The 26,767-nt window shown below is 38.8% G+C and overlaps 1 protein-coding gene across 1 annotated transcript; it reads right to left on the bottom strand.

Annotated features, from left to right (window-relative positions):
• Positions 1-463: 463 nt before the first annotated feature.
• Positions 464-14,753, bottom strand: CCT8 (chaperonin containing TCP1 subunit 8). The gene is made up of 15 exons (XM_029215449.1): positions 14,612-14,753; positions 12,132-12,222; positions 11,324-11,403; positions 9,729-9,878; positions 9,085-9,265; positions 8,911-8,972; positions 7,863-8,000; positions 6,531-6,709; positions 5,743-5,809; positions 5,578-5,665; positions 5,373-5,488; positions 4,516-4,587; positions 4,272-4,436; positions 3,840-3,959; positions 464-691 (listed from the first exon to the last, which is right to left on the bottom strand). The coding sequence occupies exons 1-15, from the start codon at positions 14,669-14,671 to the stop codon at positions 614-616; spliced, it is 1,647 nt and encodes a 548-aa protein (XP_029071282.1). The 5' UTR covers positions 14,672-14,753; the 3' UTR covers positions 464-613.
• Positions 14,754-26,767: the final 12,014 nt, after the last annotated feature.

Genomic DNA, 26,767 nt, shown 5'->3' with positions numbered 1-26,767 from the left:
TTGCTACCAGAATATATGTGTTTTAAGTCAGCTATTTAACACATCATTTAATGTTACTGAAACAAGTCACCTCAGTCTTAGGGATTTTCAGAGCTGTGAAAAAATACTCACATCTAGTCCAGTGACTGACAGACTTCCTATAGGTAGTAAATGTCTTAGGCCTAAGTAAATGTCAAGGCCTACATGTGTTAGGCCTTGAAGGCCACTTGGTCTCTGTCACAGCTATGCAACTCTGCCATTCCCTTGTAAAAAGCAGCCATAGGCAATATATAAATATACCTGATCATGGCTGTGTTCCAATAAAACTTACGTATAAAAACAGGCAGCAGGCCAGATTTATATTGCCAACAGGCCCCTCATAACTTAGGTGACTTGCCTTAAGTGCCACAGTTCATTTCATTAACAAGGCTGAGACAAAACAGGTCAACCAGATCCAAGAACAGTGGTCCTCAGACAAAGAGGCTTTGACAGTAACAACATGTTTATTGTATCATCCAGCCGAGAATACAAGATACACAAAACACGTCTTAATTTAGGAGAATATGAAAACATCAGGCAATTCCTAGAGTACTACTACAAACACAGCCTTCACCTACAGTAAAAATCTAGCCATTCAATCATTTTGGTCATCATCCCAGTCTTTCTTCCCACTTGGAGGCTTGGGCCCACCGGCTGGTTTTGCCATGATGATCTACAAAACAAAATCCACAAGAGTATACTTACAAACTCAAGCTCCAGAGTGAAGAGAAAGAATATTTCTCTATTACCCTGCTTCATTATTAGGCAATCATCACCAATGAGCAATCTGTTATTACACTGCATATGAAACACTAGCATATTGTTAATTGTCCAGCAGGTGAGTTTTCCACTTTTGTGGACATTAATAGCAACAAAATTCACACACATTAGCGAGGGGCATTCTAAGACATGCACTTCAACAACCCAATGCTCGGAATGTGAAAAATATCTGCATGCATCACTGGCATAAATCAGTCCGTTTGGCACCTGATTTGCTATTTATATATGAGATTCGTCTTGCCAACCATCTTTATCCCAATTTCCTTGTGGTTTAGAAGCTTTAGGTCCACCTGCCAGTTTTGCCATTATAATCTAAAGTGGTTGATACGTAAAATATATATAAAGTTCAACAATGACATTTTCTAGTACCTATAAGTGAGAGCCATTCAAATACAGGAAATGTGTGTTCATAAACGAAAAAATCCAAGCACCTAGTTGCCTGGAAACATGCTAGAAGCCTCATTTATCTAGAATGCACTAATCCAGCATTTTCCAAGTATAATCATATAGCATTTTTAAAGGATTTATGTTTGGGCAAAAAAAAAAAAAAAGGTGTTGGGGGTGCGTGGTAGCTTTGGGCTCAAATAAATATGGGAGAAGTTAAAGTCAGTTGGCTTTCCCCACAGTAGAACTGTAAAACTCTGATATACATTCTAAATCTCAAAATTGGATACAGTATTCACTGCTTCCCAAATTTATAATTAAGAGATCTTTCTGTATAACATCAAGGGGTTTGGCTTGAGTCTCATGCAACACAAACCATAAAATATCTTCTCTACCACCTTCAATAGATTTCCCACCCCTTTTCAGAAGCTGCTTTCATAAAGAAACCTAACTTGAAATTCTTGGAGGAACATTTTACCAAATGAGGATAAATTCAGATTGAATTAAAGGCAGTAAGTATAATTTTAGAACCCAAGTATAGTTTAAGAAAAAAGTACCTAAAAACAGTTCTCAAACTTTAGAGGGCATCACAATCACCTGAAAGGCTTATTTAAAACAGACTGATGGGCCTCTTTCCAGAGTTTCACTCAGTGGGTCTGGGAATTTGTATTTTTATTAAGTTCTTCAGTGATGTTGATGCTATTGACTAGGAGGCAATTTGAGAACTAGTGAAATAAACACTTGAACAAGATTAATCCAGCCCTACTACATTTTCCAATGCTTAAAACTTGATTTACAAGTCCTTTTCCAGAATATGTACTATGCAAAATAGGTACAACTATATTGAAGAGTGTTCATTAGACAGTTGGATGGGTTCTTCAGATACATATTTCATGTAGAGTGCTAAGGGCACATAACAATGAACATCCTCCCCTAGGGTAAAACAAAACACAGCCTTCCCAGTTTAAAACCGAAATTCAGAAGTACCTGTGTGAGCAAGGCACTTACTTGTGTTATTAACATTACTGTCTTGCTTGGACACTGACATTCAAAAAGTTCCTTAGGAACTTCTACTATTAGAATTTCTGCTTACCTCATGCTTCAGTCTACTTAGCTTCTCCTGTCCCCTTATACTTTTGGTCCTCCTATTTATTCTTAGCCACATGTTAACTTATAGAACAAACATTTCCTTAAGGCATTTAAACATTATCTTTGTTTAAAAACTCCAAAAACATATTCTTCCACTAAAAACTATTTGAGGCACTGATACAAAAATACACTATTAATAAATCCAGTACATAGATATCCAGTCTCTGATTATTTTCAGTGTGTTGAAACTGGATCTCCAGGTTCCATTTTTGGTCATCTTACCTAAGAAAAAGTTCTTCCTTTACCGAAGTGAAATTTGTTTTGCTATAATTACAACCAACCGATCTGAGAATCAGTCTAATTTCCTTTCCATTTCTACCTAAAACTTGCTTCTCCCACGACTAATTTGGCATGATTTTCATTTAATGGATTTATACTGTGCCCCTAGCAATTAAAATTTTCTACTCAGTATTTAAAAATTATTCATTGGTTAATAATCACTTCTAGAATTTTGTAGGAAAATACATTTCATTAAGTTTAGAAAACACCTTTTTGAAAAACTATGAATTCTGGTTTATCTGTGAATCCAAAGTAGTCTTCACCACTTTTCTTCTCTGCCATAATTCCTCAAAAATATTGGCAGAAATACAATGATTTTTTACACCTTAAGATTTTAGTACCCCAAGACATAATCTGTCACAAAAGAAAAATATTTAAATGCCAGGTCCTATCATCTCCACACTTCCTTGAAGGTGGTACAGTAGTTCCCCCTTAGATGCCTTCCAAGAATCCCAGTGGATGCCTGAAACTGAGCATAGTAATGAACCCTGTATCTGTGCTTTTTCCCATACATACATACCTATGATAAAATATATAAATTAGGCACAATAAGAGAATATCTGATTGGTAGCATCACTACTCTTGCACTTTGGGACCAGTAAGTAAAATATGTTGACCTGATTGATAATCGAAGTGGCTAACAGACAGTGCACACAGCATGGATATGCTGGACGAAGAGATGATTCACGTCCTGGACCAGGACAGTGTGAGATTTCATCACACAGTATACTTATAATGGCACACAATTTAAAATTTATGAATTACTTATTTCTAGGATTTTCTTTCTTATATTCTAGGATTGCAGGTGACTTGTGGGTAAACTGAAACCACAGAAAGTAAAACTGCATATAAGGGAGGGAATACTGTAGTCTGCAATATCCGCCTCAGATCTTTATGGCCCTTCCATATTCCATATTAAACTTCCTCTCTAGATTATGTGTACAAAGGGGTTCTTAGTCTAAAAAGTCTTGAAAACTATGAATCTATATCAGATTTTACCCACTCCAGTTCCCAAATGGCAAAGGATTCTTTCACTGGCAAAATCTTCATTTTAAATTAGCTGAAATACATTCAAAACAATTTAAAACTGTAATAGAATTAAAACAATTTTTGAGGGGGGGTACTTTGAATAGAATGAGAACTGTGCTATGTTCTAGTTCCATGAAAATATACTTCCAACTATATAAAAATTAGTATTTTTAAAGATCAAAATTTCACTTCTCACTCACCTGATCCACTCTAAGTACAGTGACAGCAGCATTAGTAGCCAGTTTGATAGCCCAGTATTTTCCCAGGTAAGTATCTAGAACACCAGCTTCCAACATGTCCTTTACAGCAGGAACTTCAGCCTGTCAACACAAAACTTTTTATTCTTTCACTTTAAATGTTTATGTGAAAATATTTGTACTCAATAGAAACATGGCTACTTAAATAAAACTAGAATAAGTAGCTAGGAAAAAGTACTACCTCATCTACACTATAAAACAAATTTTAACAAAATACTAAATTCTCTATCAGATAAACTATGAAAAAGCTAACTGTTATGAAAATCATTTGTTCACAAATCAGAACATTTTCTGATTTTCCTTTTAAACTTAATACGTCTTTTTAGGTTGCGCATTCACAAAATAAAACAAGTTCATAGTGTTTTTTTCAAATACCTCAATATCTAATCCAACATTTTTATTTCCTTCTTGATGTACTGCATAAAGTTTAGAGATTACTTCATTGGCCTTAACTCCAGAGTTTTCCGCCAGTGCCCGGGGAATAGCTTCAAATGCCTCAGCAAACTTCTTAATGGCATACTGTTCAAGTCCAGGACATGTCTAAAACAAAAATGTGCTTATTACTCAATTTATTCAAACGACGACAAGAAAGTCAGTTTGTACATAGAAAGCCATATACCTCTCCATACGATGTGATCTGTTTGGCTAACTCAACTTCTGTTGCTCCACCTCCGGGTACAAGACGTTTATCCTATAATGCGTAGTTTAAAAAAAAAAAAAAAAAGTCACCAAGAAGCAATTTCCAGTTTTCTAAATCTTTTCAGATTCCAGTACTCCACCAGACTAGAGGTTTTAATCAGATTCAATTACAAGTTTTATAAAATTCAAATTCCAATTATGAATGTCATAAAAATAGCGTGATTTGAACAAATTACCTTACTACACCATAGTGTCTGGTATACGAAAAAGGACCAAAGTTAAGAAAGGGAACATCACTATGTGGTTATCTGTATTTCCAAATATAGCACTAAGAATAGTGCTGAAGCAACTGAAGGTATATTATAATTGAAAACCACCATAAACCATCTCTTTAAAACAGTTATATACATAAAGAAAAAGCTTTGGGCTTCCCTGGTGGCGCAGTGGTTGAGTCTGCCTGCCGATGCAGGGGATGCAGGTTCATGCCCCAGTCCGAGAGGATCCTGCATGCCGCGGAGCAGCTGGGCCTGTGGGCCGTGGCCGCTGGGCCTGCGCGTCTGGAGCCTGTGCTCCGCGGCAGGAGAGGCCACAACAGTGAGAGGCCACAACAGTGAGAGGCCCGTGCCCCAAAAAAAAAAAAAAAAAAAAAAAAGCCTTGATTTGCTATTTACTTCTTTTCATTTCATTTTAGAAAATTCATCAGCAACAAATACTTAAGTGGAGTCTTAAGGAGGAAGATGCTTTGCTTTACACAAGCCATTCAAGTTCTCAGAATGTCTGCCAACTGTGTTTTTGAGGACTTACAAATACTAAATTAAGATGAATGCTGATACTGACCCTTGTGAGAACTTTGAAAGTATTAACACCATCATCTACTGCCCTCTCTATATCATCCATCAGATTGTCTGTAGAGCCTCGAAGCACTATGGTAGAAATGGCACCATCTTCCTTTTCTGTCAATAAATTAAATATATTTGGGGATTAGTAAAAGGAAATGAACTCCCCACACTTCACATACATATAGTTTACCACTACTGCTTACCATGCTTAAAAACCACCACCTGCGTATCTCCAACCTCTGAGAGGTAAACACTGTCACAATGTCCCATTTCTTCAAGGACAGGAGGAGTCTGCGAAAAAACGACTCTTGTAATAAAAATAATTCAAATAGGTTCAACTCTCTTTTAATATTGTCCAAAATACATACCAATCTAGGAAGAGCTGTAGCACCAACTGTTTTACATAATCTTCTGAGATCCCATTTTGAGTTCAGCCTTTAAAAAACAAAACAAAGACCTTAACAGAAGTTTTAATTCCATGAGATACCATAGTAAAACACAAGAGATTAAACAGGAAACTGTACATTGGGCCTCAGGTCACCTTCTTTTGACCCTGAAGGTTCAAGCTCAGAATGGGTCTGGACTGCACTGTGCAATCCAGTCACAGGTGTTTAGGGCATTATTCTAGAACTGGGAGAGCTCCAGTCTCCTTAGGATGTCAAGGGTTCATAGTTCTGAAATACTAAGGAAGCCCTGGTACACAGAAAACTTTTGCTTTACTTTGGGCAACTACATGTTCTGTGAGGAGAAGAGTGATTTACTCTGCACGTTATATTAGGTGCTCGGAGAGGTGGGAACGGGTGGGTGAACTGTCTAGTGTAAGCCACAAACGTGTTCATGAATTTAAAGCTATGTTCCTGACCCCACGCTCCAGCTGGCAGTGTGTACCAGGTCTGTGTCTGGTCTCTTAAGCTCCTCCCTCTCCCTCTTCAATTAACATCTGCTAACTGGTCCTTCAGCTCTCGGCCTAAAGGTAAGTTTTCTCAGAGGTGCTTCCTGTTCCCCTAGATCAAGTTAAGTCCTCTTGCCATGCAATCTAATACCTCATACTTTCCCCCTTTTAACAGTCTTCATGGTGTGTTGAATTTATCTGCTTGGTGTTTCACCACTCAAAGCCATTTACAATCCAGGTTAATAGAATGCAGTCCCCTCTTACCTCACCAACATGATATTGTATTTGTTTGCATAATGAAGAGCCATGTCTGCCACTTTGCCACCTGTTACGACGACATTTGCACCACTACCAGCAATAGCTCTGACTTGCGTATCCATGAGGTTTTCTTCTCCCTTACTAAAATTCATCAATTCTTCAGCAGTCTTTATCAATACCGTTCCCTAGCAAAAGAAGTGAGGATTTTCTTTAAAACCATTTCACCACGTTGCTGTTCAAAGTCACAGAAAAACACTTTATTGAAGAAATAATTTAAAGATTTGGGAGAAAAATATGAAGATAAACACAAACGTGAAGCAGAATACAAAATTTGTATGAAATTAACAGAAATTCAGCTTGTTCCTAGACCAATGCCCCTGCCCCCAACACTGATGCATTTGCTCTTTGACAGGCACTTTGATGGAAAAATTGGAGAAATACACTGTACTTTTAGATGTTAGACAGGTATCCTGACATCTGTCTTCTGATGAATGTCAACCAAAAGAACGTTGTGGTTCTCAAACTTTTTCTAAAACGTGGACTAAGTGACCAGCCCCACCCCACCCCTGCAAAACTTCAAAAACCGTCCGCAACTCAGATTTCAAGAATTCTAGGGATGCAATCAACAGCGACCTATAAACATATACTTCAAACTTCTTAACATGTATTTTTAAAAACAAACTTCAGGGACTTCCCTGGTGGCGTAAGGGTTAAGAATCCGCCTGCCAATGCAGGGGACACGGGTTCCAGCCCTGGTCCGGGAAGATCCCACATGCCAAGGAGCAACTAAGCCTGTGAACCACAACTACTGAGCCTGCGCCCTAGAGCCCGGGAGCTGCAACTACTGAGCCCACGCGCCTAGAGCCCATGCTCCGCAACGAGGGAAGCCACCGCAATGAGAGGCCTGCGCACCACAACGAAGAGAAGCCCCCGCTCGCCGCAAGTAGAGAAAGCCCGCACGCAGCAATGAAGACCCAACACAGCCAAAAATAAAAATAAATTTGTTATTAAAAAAATTTTAATGAACAGCACACACTCATTTTCTTCACTGAACATTTAACCTGCTGAATTGTGTAAGTTCTACTAGAAGTCAAGAGCTGTTTATTAGAATATAAACAATACTGTCACCATCTAATGTTCCAAGTTTTGTACTTAGTATTTGAATTAGATATTCAAATATAAGTCTGATTAAAAAATAAACATGACCCGGCAATTTTCAATAATTATGCAGTATTCACTGGATTAAGAGGAAACTCTACCTCAAAATTTTAGAATCATTAAAACTATCTGAAAGGATAACTGCAAATTTTTACCTTTAAGGTTCTGAAATCTACATACCTTAGTTTCTGTTATCATTCCATCAAAAGGACAAGAGTACACTGCTATTTTTGCATCTTTGACAGATGTTACATCACCTTCAGTTTCCTTCTTAAAAACCATGCCATGCAATACTGAAGAGGAATGGACACCAGAGCCCTAAGGAGTTGGATATCAAAATCACCAGTGATTTCATGAAAATAGCATCAGGGCTAACTTGTTGATTCTGCATGCACCAAAAATATTCATTTCTAAATAATATAATATACAAAGGCAGTGACTCCTGGGGATGAGTAGGGTGGTGGACATAAAGCATACCAGTCTGCTCAATGCAGGAATCACTGTGGCAACGAGCCACTGTTATGGACGGGGGTCCTTCAGTGTACTGGGAAGAATCAAAGAACAACTGCTCTAAGCCATTCACTCACTCTGTACCAATGTACCAGGCAGAATAGGGATCAAAGCCAAGTTTCTGATTTCACAAGCTTACCATGTAATGGCGAAGGGGAAGGCAGTGCATGGATAAAGTCAGAAAACACCCAGCACGTATATTAATACACACACATTTACAGCTAACACATGTACTAATGTAAGCTAAACTCAGCTACATTAACAATCACATGTGTAAAATCACTACAGTTATAGGTTTTACTGCATCAAGCACAATATTTTTATCAAATACATACTCTTTAAATATTAAAAGTATGAATTTTATTATTATAGAGCAACAGAAAAACTTGAACCTCATTCAAAATTGCCTTCTAAGCTCATTTTTATAAGTCAGCATATATCAAGATTGCAAATAATTAATATTTTGTTTATGCACTATTCTCAACCTTCCAGCTATCATGGAAAAATGATGACTTAAGAAGATAATATGTTGATATCCTTTTAAATTTAACAAGTCGTAGTATTACAATCTAGCAATATCCAAATGCTACAACAAAGGCAGGAAGTCCTAAGTGCCTAAAACCCACAAGATAAAATTTAGATTAACAGAAATTTTTTTTTTTTCGCAAAAAAAAAATCTGATCTATCTAGATAACATTAATGCATTTTCTAAACTTACCAGAATCTTACAAACTCTGATGTTATCAACATTGAAGTGGCCAGAGTCAGGAAAAATAGATACTGTTAAAAAAATGAGACATATCAAAAGATATATTGGGACAACAGAGAAAATATCTTAATCACATTAAGACATTTTAATTTTGGATCTTTTCATTTACTGATATTTACTCACCACATGCCTGAGCAATAAGTTTGGCCAGAAATGCTTCATTACCATATTGTTTACTCATTATGGAGGTATGAAGTAGAGATGACACTTCATCAACATCCTGAAGATTTTTTGCAGAACAACACACCAAGTCAGGAAGAATCTCATGGGCTTTTTTGCAGGCTATTTCATAACCTTCTATGACCTTAAATGTAAAAAGCAAAAATGTTTCTTCAAAAGATGTAATTTTGACATGACTTAAGGTAGCTTATTTTGGTAACCCAATGAATACCAATCTTTATTTTCAATAGAAAAAAACAAAGCACACTTCCAGAATAACATTCACAGCACGCCTACTATTTAAGCGTGCAGGCTTTGGTGAGAGCCCAAATTTGAATCCTAACTGCCATTACTAGCTACCTGCGCAAGGTTTTTCTAACTTAAGGCTCACTTTCCTTATCTGAAACAAAACAGGATTACTTCTAATAGGCCCCACTCATAGGGTTCTTGTAAGGATAGAGTGAGATACTGCATGTGAAGCATATGTACTACAATGCCTGGCACAGAGAAAACTGCTCAAAATCAGCTACTACTACTGACTTTTATTTAGTAGGTATATATACATAAGCAAATATGAAACAGAGGTAGATTATAAAATGAACACTCACCTCTGAAACTGACAGGCCGAGTCTCAGAAGCTCTTCAGCTAATTCTAGGAGAGCTCCAGCAAAAACCAGAACAAAGTTTGTGCCATCTCCAACCTCTTGCTCTTGCATGTGAGAGGCCATTACAATCATTTTTGCAGCAGGATGCTGTACCTGACAGAAGGGGTTTGAATTTGAATATCAAGCTAAAACATTTGATCCTTAAAGCAAAATAAAATTGTTCATTTCCATTTCTTCTTAAATTAATAGACTCCAATCTCCCTATGGGTGATACCTGTCAGACAGACAGGTAACTGTCTGACAAGTAACAGTTACCTGTCAGACAGGTAACTCATGTGATCACACTGCTACACACTACTTATAGTGTAGTCACAAGAAGACAATCCAAGTCCACCTAGGCCTATGAACACGAATGCATCACCATAAATGAAAATAACTTCATGGGCACTTTCTTTTAATGGTCAGTCACCCAGTATGTACACCTGCATACATAAGGTTCATAACTTTATTATATATTCAATAAATTAAAAAACAAAGTAATTCCAACCACTAAACCTAAGGCACTTTTAAAAAAGCCTTCAGAAGTGCTAAAATAGATGTCATTTAACTTCATCACAAGTCTCAATTTTTATGTATTCTTTTTGTAAGGGGTTATCAATTATGGTTTAAAAGGAGGGGAATATGAAACATTTCTTAAAAACAGCATATCAAAATTTTAAGTGATCGTTTCTTAGGATTTAGATGCTTTTTAAGAAATAAAGTAACAGCTGATAGCACTGAGAAAACTAAAAAGCTGACACTATAGTTTATTATGAGGACAGTATCCCCATCACACTTGAACAACTCCTGAGAACATCACAGAGTACAACATTCACATTCACAATAAGTCCCTCTATAAATATCTTGTGGAATTAAATTTGTTTTGTTCAATATTATTACTTCAAGACTATACTGTTATTTAAGAAGTTGAAGAAATGTTAACTTATCTATGGAGTTCTGTCTAAAAGCATTAAGCTCTGGTGCTTTAAGAGCTAAGTTCAAGAAAATTCCCTGAGATTGAACATATGCTTCAATCAGCAGCTGGCTGAGGAATGGTGCTCTATGGGTTCAGGTGCCAGGCTGTCCTCATACCTCAGCTGGCAGTATCTATTCTACAGATTCTATAACAGCAAAACTGCAGGTGAACAAAGCAAAATTCCACACACTGTTTCATCTTCACAAAGACAATTAAAAATAAAAACACACCACTATTTTCAAGTATCAGATGTTTCTACACTATGGAATAATTCACTTCAGTGTTACACTCTACAGAACAAGACAACATATTCAATTTGATATGATTATGAGCAAATATATTTTTTATCACAACCAATCATTCCATAAATTAATAATTTAGGAGATTTAAAATTTGAGTTGCTAAGATGTTAAACATAAAGAGGACTCTTTATAATTAGGAAAATCTGTATAATGAATTTTCAAGTTGGGAATAAAAAAATCCCTTATTATCCAATTTGAAATAAAGGTTCTTTTATGTTAAAATATACTGAATTTTTGATGTCACCAAAACATTTCTTGGCTTTTTTACAGAAATAACTTACTTCTAGCTCTCTTAAAACAGTTGCTGCATCATTTGTCACAAACAACTTCTCCAGGTGGTTGATAATCATTTTGTTCATTCCTCAAAAATAACAATTAGAAAAAGAAATCCATTATTACTCAAACCCTTCTCCAAATACTGGGAAAATCTAGTCAAGAAATATAAATTTATATCCATTCCTAAAAATAACTTTGTAAGAACTCAAAACATTACCTATTCTTTAAGGTTATCTCATAGCCCTATGGCTTTGCCTGACTGCAATCTGTACTCTTTCCTTTTTAATCTCTGATAATGTTTATTAGCGAGGATGCCAATTTTGTCATATTTTTGTTCAATCAACACAGCATATTAACATGTACAAAGACTAAAATAATCTATTTAAAAGTACACTTATTTTTTTGCTTATTCCATAAATCTGTATCAATTAATTCAGTCGATGGTAGGAGACAAGAGAGAATTTTTCTCCCTTAAATTATAATGTCACTCTATGTAAAAGATCTGTTCCACATCTACAACCGTGAACACTAGGTACTGCCTCAATGGTGAAAGCACTATAACTTTTCTATCCTCTCAATAGGACAAAACGTAACATTTGGATTCCAACTTTTCTAAAAAGATCTGAATTGCTGACTAAAGATTAGAAACACAGTACTGGTGTCACTGAGCTATGAAATAAATTTCAATGCCATACTATATTATGGCGAAAACTCTCTATTTACATATAATATCCTCAGAACAAGTTTGAAAGAGCTAGTACACAAAATTCTATTACAGTACTGTATCTTTTAAAACATGAATTTAGAAATTACCATTTGGTCCATATGCTGTACGAGTGGTCTGGGCAAGCTCCTTGCAAGCCTGTATGTTCCTGTACACAGCCTCTTCTAACCCTGAAAAATGCTGTCAAAAAAAACTTCTGATTAGGCAGGACAGTGAATCTCAATAATTTCTTCATCTGTAAAATGGGGTAATATAATAGTACCTGTTTCAGAGGATTGTTAAAACTATCAAGCAAGATTTATATATGTAAAGTATGATGCTTGGTATTCACAAATGATCCACAGATTTGTCCACTAGTTGAATGAATAAAGCAAGACATTTTTAGGGACCACAGGTACCTACTTACACATCAAAACATAAAACCTATAATTTTTAAAAAATGTAGTGAAAAGTGCAGGGAAGAGTGCTAAGATTGATTAGAGAAAGCAAATGAGCTCTTGCAGATAAAAATACCTTTTCAGAGTTTATCAGTACTTTCTAGAAGTTGAAATGTGGTCATGAATATTTATTGTGTTAAAACCTGAGCATTGTAAAACCAGCAGTTCTATGTTCACTGGGAATTAACATATCTGCCTCATAAATTTTTAGGAACCAAAGATACAGATTTTGAATGCTCATTTGAACTGCAATATAATTCCAACATGTACACATTGAAAACTGCTGAATTGGTCACAGTACTAAAATTCTCAAGTTTTACACCGGACTTCTTTTAGACTTGGAATTTACCTGTGGTCTCAGATAAATTTCAAGAGCCTACTGTTCATGTGAACATTTTTCTAGAGCTGCTTTGCCCAAGAGAGTAGCCACTTGCCACAAGTGGCTATTTAAATTTTAAGTAATTAATTAAAAATTCAGTCCCTCAATTGCACTAGGCACAACTCAAGTGCCCAGTAGCTACTTGTGACTAGTGGGTACCATACTGGACAGTCCTGATATAGAACACTTCCATCACAGCAGACAGACAATACTGTTCTAAAGATCTCCTGCCTTACATTCTTGTTTTTCCCCCATCCCCATTCTCTGAGGAACAGTCATCTCTGATCATAAATTAGATCCTGTCAAACCCTTTAATGACTTCCCATCACTTAGGGAAAAATGTAAAGCCCCTGTCAGGGATAAATGTGTAGGCACATTCTAACCCTTACCTACAACTCTTCTCAATTCATCTCTTACCGTTCCGTTGGTAAGCTTCAGCCCTATCACCTTTCTTGTTTTCTTTTAGCAGGTGACACTCATTCCATCCTCAGGGTCTTTGTACTCACTGGTCCCTCAGCCTGGAACACTTCTGCCTTTAATCTTGGCCACTAAGCACAGAGCTGAGAGTTCTTTCCTGAACATCTTAATTGTTCTATCTACCCCAACCCTTCCTTTTTAATTTTTTTTTTAGAGGCAGACTTTATTTCCTTTATCATTATTTGAAATTATCCTTTTTGTTCATTTGGCCATTTATTATTTCTGCCTCAGAAAAATAAAAACCATGGACGTTCTTCAGCCTTTTAAAAAAGTGAGCAATGTCATTTTCAGCGAAGCTCTTTCACCAATATTTACATTAAACCTTGATATTTACTATATTCACAACATCCCAAAAGTGCATCATGCCAACAAGAACCTAGTTCCCTAAACCTGTTACCATAAATGGAACCACACTATCTACATACCTTTAACTAAGAACAGAAAATATAGGGGACAAATAAAGGAACACTACCATTTGAACACAAGAGACACATTTATCAGTAGTGCTTTAAGATATTTTTAAAAAACTAAGCTTCTGAAATTACGTCCAAGATCTCGCCGTAAAACAAAGCAGTTTTATTTAGGCCAGGGTGTCACTTACCTTGTGGGTTACAACTGTGATCGTTACAACCCTTTTCGTCCAAACTGCTCAATTTAATAATGAGAAAAGCAAGACCCAGAGGGATAAGTTTTACATCAAGCTAGCTAACCTAAGTTGCGACCAGAATCCATTCGCATTGTAACCACTGTTTATCCTACTATAACGCACTGCTTCTGCGAACTAATGGGGAGCCTGCTGTTTCTCATTTAGAAAAAAGTTGCCAAGACAGGCCTTTGTCCCTCTCTTAACCGCACCACCCACTCCCCGAACTGTAGTAATCGGCTTCGCAGTTCCCAAAGCAATTTCACCTACGTTGTTTCACCTGTGTCGCCTTCTAGAGACTCATCACCCCCGTTTTACGGATGGCGGGAAAATGCAGGAGCGGCCTTACATCTGTCCGACAACCAAGTACAGAACGCGGTGTCTGCGGCCTCGTCCCCCAGTCGCCGTCTCTGCCCGCTCGACACTCCCCGGCGTCCGTAAAGAACCAAAATGCCCGCGGGCCTCCGCGGCAGAGCCCTCCCGAGAACACCTCCCTTTCTGGAATCTTCTCTCCCTCCGACCGCTGTGTCGGGGTAGCACGCCCGGCTCGTTAGTACGCCCTTCTCCTTCGCTGCGGCCGCCGCTGCCCTACGCCGACTCTCCCACCTCACTCCTCCTTCCTCCTTTCCTTACCTTCGCTCCCTCCTTGAGCATCTGGGCAAAGCCCGGGGCCTTGGGGACGTGGAGAGCCATGGCCACTACGCAGGGAGCAGTTCACGAGCCCACTCAGACTACCCCGGAGGAAGCGAGGAGCGCGCACAGCCTCCTGGGAACGCAGCGTGCGGCGGCTTCACGCTCCTCCTCTCTCTCCAGCCGGGTCCGCCCCTTCCCCCAGGAGCCTGGTCTGAAGCCTCGCGAGAAGGAGCACTTTGCGCAGTCAGAACTGACTTGACGATCCTCGATCTGGTCGATCGATCGGGCGGGTCGCGGAGCTCGCCATCTGTCTTCCGGCCGACGCACGCGCAGCCAGCCGGGCCGTTGTGGCACGCTGGCGATTTTTCGCTTTGACTAGGCTCGGTGCTCTGGACGTTTGAATTCTGCTGGTTCTGACCTGGAAGCCACACCTTCCGAGATTACCTTACTTGTAATCTTGCAGACCCTCGCATAACATCGGGGCAGGTGTGCGCCGCCCCACCCCCCTCCTTTTTTTTAACCAAGGCAGGGCACCTACCTTCATCCCCAAAATCTATTCGTTGAGCGTGTGCTCTGACTTGGGTGCTGTAGCAGCTCTGGGGACTTGAAGGTGATAATTAAAATCTGTAAGGATAACTGTATACTGAGTACTCCTATGTGCCAGGCTCTGTTACTTGTTTTATGTGCGGTATCTTAGCTAATGGTCAATCTTACGAGTTAATTCTTATTATTTACATTTGGTAGAAGGGGAATTTGCAATTTACAAACGGTAATTTGTACAAGATCACAGCGCTAGTAATGTTAAAGCTAGGATTCCTACCCAGATCAGATTGACTGCAAAATGCACGTTGTTAACCAACTACCTTCCTCTTTCCTGCTTTTTCTTGGAAATATAACTCCCTTTTACTCTCCCAGAATCCTTTGAAACCTGACCTCTATGTCATCCCACATCAGCACGTGACTGATTTCAAAAGAATTGAATGGTAATAGAATAAAGAATAATTTCACACGGTGAAAGTAATCCACTCTCCTTGTAGAAAATATGGAAAACTTGAGCAGAACGTTTGACTTGTCTTTTGTTCTTTGATTGGACACTTGCAAATGACTTATTTTCCTTAACTTGGGACAGATTTAATGTGTCTTAAGGAATAATCACGTGTCAAATGTATTATAACATTCTAATGAGCACTTAAAATACATAATTATTGAAAAATACTTTTGCCACCTCAAAGCAAGTGGTATGTGAACCACCTGTTGGGAAACATTACAAGGGATCAGTGATTCTCAAAGTGCGGTCCAGGGACAATACAAGATTTTCTCATGGATTAGCTAAGAAATAAATAAAAACTCATTCATCTAACTCAAAGAGAGCATTGCTTATAAATATAACCAACAACAATAACAACAAAAACTGAAAGGGATTAAAGATGACACTTGATGAAATTTTAATAAAAATGATTGTCTCAAGTCTTGATAAGGACCATTGAAGATAACTTGAGGATAAAACTATTGATGAATCGAGTTTCCATGGAAAATTTATAATAAAAATGGATCTTAATTTTAGTAAATTAAAAAGGAAATGGAAATCTGTATGGTAATTTATCAAGAATGAAATTGATTTAATTGCTAAGAAGACTGCTTTTTAGATAAAAATTCATTTATTTTGTATTATTTGGGTTGGATGGTGTATTCATAATTACAGAATCAAAACACCAAGGGCAAAATTTTCACTGGCTCCAAATAGTAGGTCAAATATTCCTCACCCAGAATAGAAAATAAACACAAATCCTCAATGTGGCTTCAAGGACTAGGTTCTGGTCCCTGCTTTCAGCACATGTATCTTTGCCCTCTTGGCCTTCCTCTCTGTCTTCTGGCTGCAATAGCCTGAATACTTTATCCTGTCTGCTTTACCTCTTCTGCTTCAGGGTCTTAGCCTCTGCTGTTCTCTACCTAGAAAGCTCTTCTGGTCCCTTTTGTCTGAGTTAGTTCTACTTCAGTAAACAAACACTTAGGTTAGAAAGCCTTTGATGACTCCCAAGACATTCCCTGTTAGTCATCCTCACAGCTTCTGTGCTTCTTCTTCAGAGCACTTACCATAGTTATAATGACAAAATTAGTTGCAATCTTTCCCAGCTGGTAGGTAGGTGCTGTATTGCCAGCATCTATCACTGGGCATTGCATGAAGTGGAGACTTAACGGATGACTAAATGGGTGTCCGAAAAGAAGACCAAAGAACTGGGAGATGAGGTCTCTATTCATCCCTTCCAGATGTACTTGCTATAAAATCAGGGAACAACACAAAGCAATCAAGATGGTTTGCCCAGGAGTTTGCAAAAGGCCAAGGAGACACAGTTCATCCCTCGTATTCTCCATGCTCATAGTAGCTTTTTTGTCCTGATTAATTTATCTGATAAATCGATGAGATCTGCCTTGATGAATGTATTACCCTTATCCGATCACCCACTGTCTGCTTAGGTGTTGGACCACATTTCTGTCATTTGGGGAATTTATTCTGTGAATCCCATAGCAGGAAGAACCATTTAAACACCTGGTCAGTTAAAGAACAGATGAAGACTTTCCTTAAACCTCAAAGCACCAAATGACAGATTTACCTTCCCATGAGCCACTTCTATGGGGATTTGTTGAATGGTAAATTCCTCACCAACTTCATTTGCATACAGAGACTGCTCATTCGAATGGGATAAACCTGGAGAGTTCACTTCCCTCTACTCTGGGAATAGTGGTATATGAGTTAGGATCATTGAGGTTGCAAGGAAAAGAAATGCTGAGATCACTTTAGAGGGTGTGGTTTATTAAGGGTCACAAAAAAAGTACAAAATTGCACAACTATCCTAGAGCCAGATGACTTTTCATGTATATGGCCATAGGTTGGGTGTCTCTAAGTTACCATTTTCATATCTTAGTTTATCTCTGTTTCTATGGCTTCCACCAAGGCGGCACCTGATTCTCTTTACCTCTTTCAACTGCTTTTTCTTCTTTCTACATCTTAGCTTTGGCTGGCATCCTTTTCTCTGTGTCTCTTAGTTTCCTGACCCCCTTTAGGTGGGCCTCAGTGTGTTTCATACTTAAACATACCAAGAAAAAAGATCTGGTTCATTCAATTTATTGCCATCTAACGAAAAGCCCCCAGGTCCTGTCAAATTCTCATCAAGGATACTACAAATCTCTATGGCTGCCTTGCATGAAGCAAGAATTCCTGGTGCACTTAATGTTGACCAGGGGGCCAGGATCATCTGTGACCTTAGTGTAAGGAATGCTTTGTGGCTGTTTTGTATGAAAATGAGCTGTACACGTGGCCAACATTCAGAGTTTCATCAGTAGTCTAGTCAGTCTGTCCAAGGCTATGCTGTAGTTAGTAGCTCTCTTAAAGCTTTCTGGATCAGGGCAAAGTAAAAAGTAATGAACTGTATAGTTAGTTAATTACTCCCTGGTTATTACCATTCTGAGAATGGAGATCTTGGACAGGATGAAAGTGATCATTTCTCCCTCACTTTAAATGTTGGCTTAGTTGTCCCAGTGACTATTGGTGCCTGGCCATGATTGAGCTGGTTAGGTTTTGGGGATGAGAAAGGTGAAATGGAGTGAGACAGTGCATTTAAATTCTATTAGTGATGCCTTAGATCTCTGAAGATTGATGAAATCTCGTAGAGGACTTCAGAGAGAAGTTTCCCTTCAGCTGTTATGAATGGATTGTCGATAAACTAAAACTATTTATCAGTCCCTCTTTTAGTAAAATTAGAAGTTACTGCCTTAGTTCCTCTGATGGATGTGCTAGATTGGCACACTTGTGCAGTCCTGTATTGCAGAGGCCAGAAAGCTGTAACTATTTCCCAGGTTCCCTTGCTGTTATGGTTCAGGATAGAAATAAGTCTCCACCAGTTAGATACCTTCATGTGAGGGTTTGAAGGTGGTAGGGAGACAAAGTCTATTTTCAAGCTGCTCTGGTAGTTCTTCCAGCAAGCAGAATTATGAGAGGATGCTGTTTTGGCATTACTATTCCAGTAGTTACTCTGTGTGGAGGGGCAGCTGTGGCGATAGCGAAGGCTTCTTATCCTGTCTTCCTGCTCTCTGCATCACAGCTGTGGTGGTGTGTTCTTGATCTCAGGCTGTCCAGTGGTGATTCCTCATTCCCACCTTTCTGATCATACAGAAAGTACAGCTCCCAAGGTGGGTCAGTTCTGTGACATCTGGGGTTTATTCCTAGAGGCCCACCTGAGAACTTGTTTCTCCATCCATCCATGGTAGATTTTTTTGTTTTTCTTAGAAGATGTTGGGGGTAGGAGTTTATTAATTAATTTATTTATTTTTGCTGTGTTGGGTCTTCATTTCTGTGTGAGGGCTTTCTCTAGTTGTGGCAAGCGGGGGCCACTCTTCATCGCGGTGCGTGGGCCTCTCACTATCGCGGCCTCTCTTGTTGGGGAGCACAGGCTCCAGACGTGCAGACTCAGTAGTTGTGGCTCACAGGCCTAGTTGCTCCGCGGCATGTGGGATCCTCCCAGACCAGGGCTTGAACCCGTGTCCCCTGCATTAGCAGGCAGATTCTCAACCACTGCACCACCAGGGAAGCCCCCATGGTAGATTTTTGAAGCATCTGATTCCTTGTATGAAAACCCTTTCTGCTTCTAAAACCTAGAGTGGTTTCTGTTTCCTACATGGGATGCTGATTGAGACAATTCCTGTGTTTATGATCGTTAGGAAGCTAAAAACAATCACGGCCAGGCTTGTGAGCTAACATGTGAGATGAAATTCAGAAGTCATTCAGGATCTTGCCAAAACTAATTTTTACTCTTGATTTAAAAAAAAAATGGTTTTTAAAAATCAATTCTTTTTGGCTGGCCCAGAACTGAGAGTCAGAAAAGATTTTGAGATGAACATGATGAGGAAGATTGAGGAAGGCCCAATATCAAGTGATATGAGAGACCACCCCTTTTCTCATGTTTATAATTTGAAATAAATTGCTTCTCTCTCTAGTACATGCAGAAAACATTTCTTTTCATAGTCTTACTGATCAAAAAGGTTAAATTAAATATGCTACCCAGTGAAGATTTTCTGTTATTAAAATTGTTTATGGTCTGCTAGTAACTAGCCTTTCTAACTTTGTTCTAATGGATCAAAGTATAGTATATCACTCCCCACCTTCCCCCCTTCTGGAAAAAATAGATTATTTATTATCTGAATTATGGCTTTATCAGATCACTTTTTTTTTTTTTTTTTTTTTTTACATTTTAGCCAGTTTCCCATGACAAATTGCAAACCGGATTTCTCAAGCCAGTATTTTAAGCAAGGAGCAAGATTTTGACAAGGCTATTCCACAGTAAACTACTTTTTCCTTTCTGTATGTTTTATGCAGAAATTTTCAAGAACAAGATAAGATTGTTTATAGCTTTTATTGCTCTTTACTCAGTATTTGACTCTGTGGTTAGGAACCAGGTGTAGCCTAAACTGTGTAATATTGAGCTTTTAGTCCTGATTCTTATGTAGAATTTACATCTTTAACACCAGTGCAAAGATCTGGGTTTGGAAGGACAGTCTCCTGAAAAGTAATTATTTCAAGATGAGTAAAATAGAGATTTTTGACTACCCCCTTTCCTTTTACTTGTTTCTTAAGATTCAGTATTACTTTTAGATAAGCCAGTTGAATCCCTCCCTACTCTCCCTGAGAGTAAAAGTAATACATATTATCTGCTAATATCATCAAGCTCTAGAAATGACTTTACCAGCTCTTGATTCTCTTTTCCATTACCTAAAGGATTAGCTTGAATTCAGGCACTGTAGCTGTTAGCAAACTGCTGTATCAGTTAGCAAAAACAAACCACTCCACAACTTAGTGGCTTAAAGCAACAGCCACTAATTATTCCTCACAAACCTAGGACTGGTTGGACACTTTGGCTGATCTGGACTAGATATTGCTGTATTAGGTGGGGATTGCTTATGTATCTGCAGTCAGCTGGCGGGTGGACTGAGAATTAGTAGGTTAGGAGGCCTCAACTGGGACAATCCTCATGCTTCAGCAGGCTACCTCGACTGGTGCTGATGGAAATGAGGGTTCCAAGAAAGCAAGCAGAAATGTGCAAGTACCTTGTCAAATTTGCTACTATCCCGTTGGCCAAAGTAGGTCATAAGGCCAAGCCCAGAGTCAGTGTAGGAGGGCAGTATCAAAGAGTGCAGGCACAAGGAGCATGAAAATTGAGGACAATAGTGCAGTCAATCTACCATAGCTATTCAACCCCAACTATCCTTTTTGCAAGTTTTCCAATATTGATTTTCTTTGTATTCAACAATTCCACTCAGAAAGCTATCTTAGGAAAATATCAGAACCAATTTACCTTGTAGGATTCACTAGAAAGCAACAATACTTAAATTAAAATTTTCTTCTGGTGTGCTACCGAGATTTTTTTTTTTTAATCCTTGAGCCACAGTGAATGGCTGGTAATATCTATAGTGAAAAGATTCAGGCTAAAAATCAGTGTGGTCATTCTTTGCGTTGTAGAGCTTTGGTGTCTTACTTTTCCTTTTATTTGTATTTTGAAATAAATGAAGAACTTTTGGGAAGGCACAAATTGGTACTTTCTAACGATATTTAGGTGTTTGCCTCAGTTAGTTCCTCAACTTTCTCGACTTTACTGCACAGAATATCTGCACCCTGGATTCTAGTTTGAGAATATAACTTTTAACCATCTCTTATCAAGTTCTTATCAAAAGCCTAACTGCAAAAATTAACATTTGAGGGAAAGTCCCTAAATTCCATGCACTCTCATTTAGATAATAAATTTTGCCCTTGGATCAAGCCAGAGCATCAACATTCTAGTTCTTTGGAGAACTGAGTTTGAAAAAACGCATTTTGATACCTTACCATTGTCTTATAACAAGGAATATTAAAGGAATGGCCAGAGGTAAGGGACTCTTATCTTTACTCTAGGCCTGTTTTTGTGGATGTCAAACATTTCGTTACACAGTATCCTTTTTATATGACCTGTGGGGAAAACTTACCATCCAACCATTGTTTTTATTTTGTGATCTCTATGAATCTTACAACTTCTTTGTTTCTCTCTTAAATTACTAGAAACTTTGAGCCAATATGTAGCCCAGCTCTACCACCTATATGACTATGGTGTGACATTTCTGTGTACTACTCACTAGTTTGTTTTATTTTCTTGCTTCTTCTTTCTTATTTTGTCCAGACCACCTCAACTTAAAAAATTTTTTTATCAATTTTATTTGTTTTATAAGTCACATCAAATCCTTTATGGAATGAGATGGGGTATAAATATAGTTTTTAAGTGCTAATTTATGGATTTACAGATGGTTTGGGTATAATTAAAGGGGTTAGAAGCTTTACTGTAGAGTGACCTTTCCCCTCCCTCCCTCCCTTCCATCCTCCTTCCCTCCCTCCCTCTCTTTTCCTTCCTTCCTTCCTTCCTTCCTTCCTTCCTTCCTTTCTCTCTCTCTCCCTTTCTTTCTCTCCTTCTTTCTCTCTCTTTCATTCTTTCTTTTCTTACTAATTTAAACCGAGGAGTTTACATTTTTGCTAGAAACACAACCACACTGAAAGTAACACAAAACCAAAGTGTAAAACAAGTCTGAGGGCTTCCCTGGTGGCGCAGTGGTTGGGAATCTGCCTGCCGATGCAGGGGACACGGGTTCGTGCCCCGATCCGGGAGGATCCACGTGCGCAAAGCGGCTGGGCCCGTGAGCCATGGCCGCTGAGCCTGCGCGTCCGGAGCCTGTGCTCTGCAACGGGAGAGGCCACAACAGTGAGAGGCCCGCGTACGGCAAAAAAAAAAAAAAAGTCTGAGACCTTATTACATTACTATGCGTTGATTCCATTAAAAACAATAAGGGGAATCAAAGATTGTTGTAGAAATTTTTTCCGTAAGGTACACACATTAACTGATTCAGGTAAGATGGTCCCCGATTTCTTTTAGTTATTTAGCCCATGAGCTAGTACTTATTTTTGTGGTTGGATTAGCAAGGATGCTTGATGGTTCAAATGTTTATCAGCCATTGTCATTCTCACTTGTCCTATTCTTAATGTTTTGGCTATTTTTGTTACAATGATTTCTACTAGGATTTTCAATAGGGTCAGTCATTAGTCTCAGGGGAGTAAAATTAAGAAGGATCTTCATGTCTATTTATGTAATGGTTGGCTAGAGCAATTATGTTTTCTCATTGCTATCTGACTGAGCTGTTTTCTGTTCCTTAACAGATATTCACTTTTCTGACTCTGTTCTAAACTGCACTGCTGAGGTGAAAGTTAAGCCACATCAGGAATCCTGATGAAGAAGGAGGGGAATGGCTACCAAAAATCCCTTCCAAGAGATCTTTTTATCCCCATACATCATCATAACAGGGCTTTTGACAACTTAGGAAAACAGTCGAACAACAGTTAGAAATTAACTTCCTGAGATGAATAAGAAAAATTATTTAGAAAGAAGAGATACAAGGCAATATGTATTAGAAAATACAAGGCAAAATTTAGAAAATGTGAAAATATGCAATCACTTATCTCAAGATGACTCTCAAACTTTGCAAAAAATTACAAAGGAAAAAGGAAAAAAAAATTAGCAAGGAAAATACCTGTCTCCAAGCCCATGCACTTTCTCCTTATTTGAAATATGGAATGACTCTTAGGCCCTTACCTGGGGCCTTTGGACTGAGAATTGCGAAATAATGCAGCTCATTCCCATAAGCTTTATCATCTGGTTTCTCAGATAGAGCAAATGGGAACAGGTGTGAGAAAGCACAACCTAAGAACAGTCAGACCAACAGAAAATAGCCAGACAGACAAAGGGCCTGAAATACTTAAAGGAGACTTGAAGAACTAGAGCAACATGATTGGTGCTGTTAAGAGAAGCCACTGTGTGTATCAGTGTTTTGCATTTAAGGTGATCATTGGCTATAAGTAAGCAAAATAAATAATGATGCTTGCACCTTGTTTAACTGGTCATTGAATATGTGAAATATATTTAAGTTCTATCAAAAATGATGGCAAAATTTGAACATCATTTGGTTCTTGTTGGGGGAGCTTCATTTGTCTGGAAAATTCATTTATAAAAACCACCTCATTCCTCCAATATTATTTATGACTGAAAGGCCATTATATTTAACATTAATTGAGTGCTAGTGACACGGTTAGTGTGTTGTTCGAAGCAATGTCGTGACGGTTTTGATGCAGAATCATAACTCTTTATCACTCTCTGTGAAAGACAACTCAGGTAGTTAAATTGCTTCCTTGCAAGGTAACTGAACATTTCAGATACTTGTATTCAGTAGTTATGTGGGATGTGGTGACAGATTTTACCCCATGCCCTTCTCCAACCTCTTCCCATAAGGCTGACAACTGTATTTCATCAGAAATAGGGTAAGGAAAATGTAGAAAAGTAGCAGAGGGAAATGAAGCTTGGAAGTCTCTGAGTCAACTACTGCTGTTGGCAACCTCTGGGCAATCTGGGGCAGGTCAGTTGCCTATTTGTTGATGTGCTGATTGAAACTCTGGGACTGGTTCTTTCCCTTAATACAAAACCAATTTTGAGCCAAGCCATTTAAGACCTTTTGAAAACTGACTCTAGAATAACATGTGATATCCTGAGGAAAAAATAAACCATGATTTAGTAAACAGAATGATCCACGGAGTAAGGATTGCTTTATATGGTGTTCTCACAGAAACAGAAGGCACAGATGATCAAGTGTGGCCAGGAAAAAAATCCTTGATGCACCCATGTGAGTTCCAACTTGAGATGGATTTCTGAAAATTCCCAGCCTAGTCTCTGCTGCCCACCTGCTTTGGGAAGTGGGTGGAAGAATTCTCACCAAGCCTGGGAAATAGAAAGTCCACTTACCCGATGAGGTGGTAGGAGAAATTAAGAAATGTTTGTGTCATTTCATAGTGACCACTGTGTTTGGGATTGTTCCTTCAAATTCCTTTCGCCATAGGCAGATGGCAAAAATCAAGAATGGTGGAGAGTGCTGGCCTAAGATTTGACTTCAGTTTGGTTGACGATAATGATGACAAGAAAGATAGTACCGTAAAACATGCCCCACAGTGATGAGAATTTGGCTTTATGGTGATTGGCAATTGAGCCCTATCCCCTGCTTGAGCCCTGTTCTTGCTACATTAATCTTCCTATATCTTGGCTCTGAATTTTATAAGAATGAATATTTTGGGCCTCCCAATATTATATGTCAGGGTTTAAGGGCGATGATGATGAGGTCACCTCTTGTTGCGTGTTTACTCTGTGCCATGCGTTCCTTGTACTGAGCCCTTCATGTTTGTTGTCTTGTTTAATCTTCACAGCCAGCCTGATGGAAAGCCTCTAATGACTTCACGTTGGACTTAAAATAAAAACCACGGTTTACACCAGGGCTTCTAAGGCCCAGCATGATTGGTCTCCATCTACTGCTTGTCGTGCTTCTTCTTCTTTTTTTTTTTGTTTGCGGTACTCGGGCCTCTCACCGTTGTGGCCTCTCCCGCTGCAGAGCACAGGCTCCGGACGCGCAGGCTCAGCGGCCATGGCTCACGGGTCCAGCCGCTCCGCGGCATGTGGGATCCTCCCAGACCGGGGCACGAACCCGTGTCCCCTGCATCGGCAGACGGACTCCCAACCACTGCGCCACCAGGGAAGCCCCGTCCTGCTTCTTTTTCACTCACTCTGCCACAGACACATAGGCCTCCGTTTTGTTCTTGGAACATGCGAACTCCCTCCCTCTTTAGGGCTTTTCTACCAGCTGTTCCCTCCGCCTGGACGTCTCTTCTCCTAGACCTAAGCATGGATGACTCCACTTGTCATTCAGGTCCCAGATTAAATCTTACCTCCCAGAAAGGATTTCCTTGACAACTGCAATCTAAAGCATCTCCTCTATACCTCCTTCACATCACTCTGTTTTATTTTCATCATAACACCTAATGGTCCCTGAAAATTTTCATGTTGCTTAATTAAAACTATCTCTACCAATGTAATGTAAGGATTACATTCTCAGGCATGTAATCTTCCTGAGAATTTGGACCAGACATGTTCTTTGTTTTTATGTTTCCAGCTCTTAGAACAGTGCTTGGCACACAGAAGGTATTCAATCAATAAATCAATGAACCCCAATGTTTGGATCAGGAAGCTGAAGCACAGAGAGGTTACCTATTTTAGGCCACCCAGCTTCTAAAGGCTTATGCAGTATTTATTCAGGCTTAATCCTGAAGCTCATTTTCTTAACCACCATGCTTTAAGACACTGATTAAGAGATCTCTTTACATCAAACCAGGACTCATGTAGAGGTAATAGCTGAAAACTAAACTTAGATGCCCAGGAGAGGGATTCTGGTTGTGTTGTAATCTATTAAGTTAATTAGTTAACTTATTGAACCACTTTATTGAACCACTATGCATTAAATAGTGCCCATATTTCTCAAAAGTGCTGAATTTCAAGACTATGCACCCAGGAAAGAGCAGAGCTGGAAAAACATTTCAATTTTTTTCTAATACTTTTGATCAACATAGATGCTTTTATCTTCTTCAGCAGTTTAACTATGAAAAGTGAAGCTTGGGGCTTCCCAGGTGGCGCAGTGGTTGAGAGTCCGCCTGCCAATGCAGGGGACATGGGTTCGTGTCCCGGTCCGTGAAGATCCCACATGCTGTGGAGCGGCTGGGCCCGTGAGCCATGGCCGCTGAGCCTGTGCTCCGCAACGGGAGAGGCCACAGCAGTGAGAGGCCACGTACCGCAAAAAAAAAAAAAAAAGAAAAGTGAAGCTTAAATAGACACACAATTTAGGCTGTTCTAAATATGATTAAGAAGTTTAAGCATAAGCATAAACAGCAAATAACAAATACTGTCACTTTTTGTTATGTTTTCCTGCAAGTGTTTATTTTAAAATATGGAATCCATTTTTGACAGAAAGCACACAAGTTTGCAGGCTTGCATTACATTTGTGTCATTGAAAATAATTTGTTTTGAATTATGTGTAAGGAATAAATGTAATTTCTGGGTTCCTGTAAGTGCCCTGTCATAAGCTCTCCTTATGTTATTTCACACCCTGCAAAGTTTAATTTAAGCATGCTAGTTTTATTTGATAGGTTAAAAGGAATTAAATTAGTTTTAAAATAAATTATGCTGCAAATAATATAAATGCTAATAGGAAATGTATTCC

Source organism: Monodon monoceros, unplaced genomic scaffold (genome assembly GCF_005190385.1).
Source record: "Monodon monoceros isolate NGI ecotype Baffin Bay Population unplaced genomic scaffold, NGI_Narwhal_1 Super_Scaffold_11, whole genome shotgun sequence".
In the NCBI taxonomy this organism is placed as follows: Eukaryota; Metazoa; Chordata; class Mammalia; order Artiodactyla; family Monodontidae; genus Monodon; species Monodon monoceros.
Note: the sequence above shows the minus strand (reverse complement) of the source record. Positions and strands in the feature narration are given on the sequence as shown.

What these genes read in the sequence shown, in the direction of transcription:
- CCT8 (XM_029215449.1), bottom strand. Translation starts at nt 14,671, where the DNA reads ATGGCTCTCCACGTCCCCAAGGCCCCGGGCTTTGCCCAGATGCTCAAG. An exon ending in TGCTCAAGGAGGGAGCGAAG is followed by an intron (nt 12,223 to 14,611) that starts GTAAGGAAAGGA and finishes TTTTTTTGACAG; the next exon opens with CATTTTTCAGGGTTAGAAGA. An exon ending in AGATCACATCGTATGGAGAG is followed by an intron (nt 4,437 to 4,515) that starts GTATATGGCTTT and finishes TTTTTGTTTTAG; the next exon opens with ACATGTCCTGGACTTGAACA.